The sequence below is a fragment of the Myotis daubentonii genome, chromosome 18 (assembly GCF_963259705.1).
Source record: "Myotis daubentonii chromosome 18, mMyoDau2.1, whole genome shotgun sequence".
In the NCBI taxonomy this organism is placed as follows: domain Eukaryota; kingdom Metazoa; phylum Chordata; class Mammalia; order Chiroptera; family Vespertilionidae; genus Myotis; species Myotis daubentonii.
In genome coordinates this window covers 4,336,547-4,342,546 of record NC_081857.1, presented here as the reverse complement: position 1 = coordinate 4,342,546, position 6,000 = coordinate 4,336,547, and the positions used below count along the sequence as shown (strand labels likewise).

The 6,000-nt window shown below is 58.6% G+C and overlaps 1 protein-coding gene across 2 annotated transcripts in view; it reads right to left on the bottom strand.

The window, feature by feature from the left end:
- Positions 1-311: 311 nt before the first annotated feature.
- TBX19 (T-box transcription factor 19) overlaps positions 312-6,000 on the bottom strand; it is a 49,679-nt gene continuing 43,990 nt past the window's right edge. For both annotated transcript variants that reach the window (XM_059674152.1, XM_059674153.1), the window contains exons 7-8: positions 4,269-4,404; positions 312-1,626 (exon numbers count right to left, since the gene is read on the bottom strand). In XM_059674152.1, coding sequence (XP_059530135.1) covers positions 1,341-1,626; positions 4,269-4,404 — 422 coding nt within the window. In that variant the 3' untranslated portion in view covers positions 312-1,340. The remainder of the gene's footprint in view (positions 1,627-4,268; positions 4,405-6,000) is intronic.

The window sequence follows — 6,000 nt, the reverse complement described above, 5'->3', positions numbered from 1 at the left end:
CTCCGTGTCCATTGTCTGGAGCCCTTGTTTGAAATGCACATTCCTGGATTCCAGCCCCGTGGTTCTGACCCATAGGTGTGGAGTGTCCCCGGGAATCTGTATCCTAGCAGGTGCTCCAGGTGACCCAAGTGCAGGGAGCCACGGACCAGTACTAGCCCACAGTCTCCGTGTGTCAGCAGGCACTGAGACCTGGCTGTCCAGCGTGACCCAGGCTCCCACACTGACAGGCTACCCTGTCCTGGCCACTTGTCTCTGAGCTCTGCCCCTCACCACTGTCCTTTTGCAAACACACTTCACACCAGTTCAGCTCAACCAAGGTTTATTGGGCACCTACGGTAGGCAAGGCACAGATCCAGGAGCTGTGGGGCACAAAGTCAAGGCTAGGCCTCGCCCCCAAGGGGCTCACAGTCTCTGGGAGAGACACACTCACAGATAAAAGCACAGGCAGAATGAGGTGAGCTCACGCCAGAGGCCAAGCAGGGGCGAGCCAGGGCAGGGCACAGTGGAGTGTGCCTGGGTGGGGCATTGGCTACAGCAATGCCCGGGGCAGGGCAGGGCAGGGCTGGTGCAGGGTGTGGCACTTGGGTGAGGCGGGGAGAGGGGTAGGATGCACAGTGGGACTAGACAGAGGACAGCTCGGGTCAGAGGCACAGCGGTGGGAAAGTCCACTGAACGCACAGAGCACCGAGGCAGTGTCTCCCTCGACTGACACGCGGGTGCTGCCAGGTAGCAGGGAGCTCAGCTGCAGAAGCGGCGAGGCCCGGCCGTAGAGGATCTCCTGGTGGTTACATGTGACTCCGCCCTGCAGGCACTGGTGAGCCATCGAAGGTTACTGAGCAAGGGAGTGCGTGATCTGACCTGCCAGGCTCCCTGCTGGATTGTGTGATTGGCTCTATCTTTGCTACCTGCACGCTGAGTTACAGCCTCTCTTGCTCTCAGAGTAGAAGCCTGGTGGCCACACACCCTCCAGGGCTGCACAAAGCCACAAAGCGGTGGCCTCGGGCAGGCAAACTTGGAGCTCACTTAACAGTAGTGTCATATACTTCTTCACTTAGAAGAAGTGTCGCGTCTACAATCACTTGGGAGTAGGGGCAAGGCACAGGAGGGTATTTGACGAACCGCTATTGCCCGAGCACAGAGAAATCCGCTGCGGAGAAAATGAGATCGCAAACAGAAAGTGGTAGAAAGACCCAGTACATCATCAGCCTCACCCTCGCTGAACAACCTGCCAGTCGGCTTCTGGAGGCGCCCACCCCCTGCAGCCTCACTCACTGGGATCGGGGTTTCTAGGTGCTGGACACACGGAAGGTTCTCTGTGGACCCCTGCCCTCAGACCCTGCCTAGCTGTCCAGCAAGGAGGGAGAATGGCGCCCACCCCCACCTGAGCCACCCCAGCCCGCAAACGGATGCGAGGCCACCGCTGTCCAGGTGGACACGGCGATGCTGGTCAGCGAGGGCTCCCCCAGAACCTCCACCGCCGCCGAAGTGGGCGCCTGGGTGGAGAGGGGCGAAGTCACGGTGGGGTTGCCCAGGAGAAATGCTCCCGGAGACCCGGCATGCACGTCGGGGCCTGGCCCGGCAGGGCCCCCGCCACCGTTGCTGATGGTCCACAGGCACGGGTAGGGGCTGCAGAGACAGAATGAGAGGCAGGATGCGTGATGGCATTCCCGAAACGATCGCCCAACAAGCACATATGATACTGAGAGGCCGTGGGGCTGGAAGGGGCACCTGGCCGTGGCTTTACTGTGGCTCTGACACACTGACCCTGATTCTGCAGAGAAGCCGAGGGGAGTGGCGAGATGAGCAGGGAAGGACAGGATTAGGTGTGCTGAGACCTGAAGTTTGAGGCTGGCCCTGCCACCAACAAGCTGTTCACTTTCCAACACAGCAATTTCCATCTCTGGGCCTCCCTGGCCCAGCCTGTGCGAAGGGCAGGAAGAAAGAAGTCTCCCTGGCCAGGCGGGGCGATGTGGTGCAGTAACCAGGACACGCTGGGGTCAGAAAGCCTGGCACCAAAGGCCACCTCGACCACTGTTAGCTCGTGACCTTGGCCAAATTATGTAATATCTCTGAGCCCCGTCTTCGAGATTGGGGATCATTATGCAGACCTTCCGATGTTGTTGGAGGATTCCGTGACGCCTGGCGCATGGCTCCCAGTAGATGGCAGCTGTTGCAATGAGTCTTACCTCCGGGGCCCCTGGGCCAGCTCTGCCCTGGCACAGAGGCGGACGGGCCCTTCCTGACCCTCTTATTGACAGCGCCTTTTCTCTCACTTGGCTGCACTGAGTCACCCAGCGAGGTCTGTAAACACTGCTGCTGCCTCCCTCCCCACCCCCCTAGCCCGCCCCTCCACCCACCCACCAAGACCCTGGCGTGCCTAGTCTGCCTATGCCTGGGGGTCAGGACTTTCCAAAGCATTCCAGCTGATTGTCACCTTAACTTACAACCAGATGGAAGTGACAGCGAGGGCACCGGCAGCAGGACCCCAGTGCTCCGCGCCTTAGCCAGCGTTTGGACGTGGAGTATGCATCCCGTTAAAGTGCTGCCTGGTTACAGGCGCCTGCCCCAGTGGTGCTCTGACCCCCACAGTCTTTATGGAGGCGGAAAGGGGCTCCCCACCCCGAGGGAAGCAGCGGCAGCAGCCACAGCGCACTCGACCCGATTTCCCTCGCCGCTGGGCCACACACAGCCTGCAGCCCAGGCCCGGACTCTCTCCCCCGGCTCAGCAGCGCTTCCTGGTGGCTCCTGCGCAGGGAAGCCCAGCTCTGGCTGTGTGGCCTTTGGGAGCTTTTAATGCTGCTCTCGGCTTTGGTTTTCCTCGGTCAGTGAAACAGAGCATAATGCCGACCCATGGACACCTCTGAGCGCTGTCCCTGACACCCACAGCACCTAGTAGAGAACGTGGCTGGGACGGCTCCACATCTTCAAGGACATTCTCTCTCACTCCTGCCTCGGCCCAGGCCAGCGCGTTTCCCTGAGACCCTCAGTCGGGCACTACCTGCTTGGACGAAAACGTGAGCCGCAAGGCCAGGCACACTTCCTCGTGGCCACTCTTTCAAGAAAGAAAAACAAAAAGATCTTATTGCTAATCATAGTCTATGTAACTGAAAATATTTAAAGTATTACTTCACATTCTGCAGTGGGGGTAAACAATCATTGAGTTTTTTGTTCTTTGCTTCGTTCTCCGTCTTCTAACTTCCGTGTGTGCCGGCCCCCGCTGAGGGTCTCAATAGGGGCGAGCCACGTGTCACGGTCAGGAGCCGCCGGCGACAGGTGGCAGCTGCCGGGACAGCATGACATGAGACCCTGTGGCCACAGCAGCACCAAGATCACCATTTACAGCAACACGGCAACACCTGGAAGCCTGTGGCAAACGCAGGTCTCGGGCCCGCGGTGCACTGTGACAACATCCCAGCCAAGTCTGACCCGCACGGAGCGTGAGAAGCGCTGCTGTAGACCAAGGCCCGGCATCTAGCCTGCTCTCCACCTGCAAAATCACAGGCCCTCTGACCCCCGCAACCCGCTCCTGTCATTTGAACCCCTTTATGGACTTTCTCCATACCCTGCACACCTCTGTTGAACGTAGCAGCTGACACGGAGATAGAACTTGCTGCTTCCAAAGCATTTTACTGCATTTTCTATCTTGATCTGACTCTAACTCTACAGCAGCTCACATTATTACAGGTAGGACAGCCGAAGCTCAGTAAGGCCAAGAAAGCCGCCCAGGGTCACAGAGACAATAGAGAGAGAGAGCCGGGACTCCAGCCCCACGTCCATCCAACTCCAGGCGCCCTTGCCTTCACCGCCCGCACCGATTTCCAGAGTCAGAACTAACGGGGTCTCTGTGAGCATCACGCGCTGGGTCCTGCCTGCACTGTGGGCCCGGCACCCACTCCCTGCCCCGTGAGGACGGCGGCTGATAAGAACGTGGACCACCAAAGGCCTTGCATCCTCAGTGTGCACTCACCTTCCCCCTTCGACTCCCCTGTGTCCATCGCCTACCTGCGACCACCACAGTTCAGTGTGTCTCCCGGGTGTGAGACACATGACCCGGCCATGAAATCTTTAACCTTAAAAAAAACACTGAGCAGTGCTTTCCCACCAGTTTCCTGCGGGAGTGAAAGGTCCGCCTGTTACTGACCCTCGCTGCCCCGTGGCTGAGAAGTCGGGAATGGCTTAGACCAGGCCCCCCTCGGGAGAGAAGGCACTGGGGTCCCCGTGCCGACGCTCGCCCCCCAGTCAGGGAGCAGCTGCCGGCGTTGTCTTACCTGGGCCCAGGGTTGATGGGGCCGCTGGTGTGCGGGACGGACAGGATGCTGGTGTGGGGCGTGGAGGAGATGGAAGTCCAGCTGTCAGCTCCGGAGAACACTTGCAGGTTGTTGCCGGAGCTTTCTAGCAAGTTCACTTTGGAGAAATAACAACAGTTGAGGGAGCATGCAGACCTACGAAGTGGTGACCAGTGACCTTATCCCGGGGCCATCACAGCCATGGCTTGCCTACAGGTGCCAGTAGCTGTTAGCATTTCTGAGGGAAACAGAAAGGAGGAGAGGCTTGGAATTTTCACATCAGCCGTACGCTACATGCTCATCTCCGCCATACGGGCGAGGCTGAGGGCTGAGTGCCCGCTGAGGTGCAGCTCGGCTAACTCACGTCACACTTACGATGTCACCCCCCTCAGGCCAAGCTCAGGGCCCCCAGGGCCTCAGCTGAGCTGTCTGAGGTCCAGGACCTACTCCTCTCAGCAGCCTCAGGTGGACTTAACCTCTCAGAAACAGTGTCGTCTGTGTCTCTGAATCTCCACCTGCGTACATACTGTCAGTACAAGAGAGAGGAAGGAGGGAGAAGAGGAAGAGAGGAAGGAGGGTGAAAGAGGAGAGAGAGGTTTCCGACCTATCCACCTGGCCAAGTCACTCCTCACCTGATCGGCACGTACAACTTCTTCAGCCTCCGCTCTGCATCTTCTACCTCCCCTCTCTCTACCCTGTTCCTCATCCATTCCCCAGACACCCGGCCCTCGCCCTCCTGGGTCTTCGCTCTCACCACGATCATCCGCGATGCCCTTCACCTCTGCGTGTGTCCCACGTCGCCCATCCTTCACCCCGCCCCCCCGCCCCTCGTTTTCCAGGCAGCCTCCAGATCTCCTGCATTAACCCCTCTGGGCAGATCTGCCCCTTTCCCCTCAGCACCTCGGCCTGTGTGTTTTACAGAATGCTTCTCGAACCCTCCTGTGCGTCGGAGTCACCCGGGACCTGGTTAAAACACAGCCTCTTTCAGAAGGAGAACCTGAGAGCCCACCTTCTAAGAGGTTCCGGGGGACGCTCAGGCCAGGACCACCTTAGTGCTGCCACTGGGTAGTGTGATGAGTGACGGGTGGATTCACGCAGCCCTGAGCCCCTCCAGGGAAGACCTACACCCCAATGGCCTGGAAGAGCCTGGGGATATGCTCTGAGGGCACGTTTCGTGTGCTGACCACGGAAAGAACCGGGAAGTGAGTGAGAACACTGCTCAGTGTCAGGCATTAAGCTCCGCTCTCCCCCCTGCGGCAGCTGTCAAGGTCGCCAGGACGCAGGCAGGGGCACGGGGACGGGTGCTGGTGACCAGGAAAGTCCTCTGCAAACACGGGCTCACGTGTCCCGGCACTGCAGGCTTAACACCTCCTCCACCTCCCAGCCACGGACTTGACTTGTTTGTCTGGTTTCATGTCAGTCTCCCCATCTGAGGATGGAAGCTCCTTGAGGGTCTGACTGGTTCGTGGGCAGAACCGGGAATCCCATTGGCCCCTGATAAATATTTTTGCATAAATAGCTGAATGAGAACTCCATCCTTGGTTCCCTTGCTCCCTCCTTCATAAAAATAGCCAGGCAAGGGGTTGACACAGGCCAGCACAGGCAAGGCAGCAGTCAGTGAGGGTAAAAGCACACATCAGCATCAACGTAAAAAATAATCAGACCACAAATTATCAAGGTTGGCTCTGTGTGCCTTCAACTAACCCTACACAAG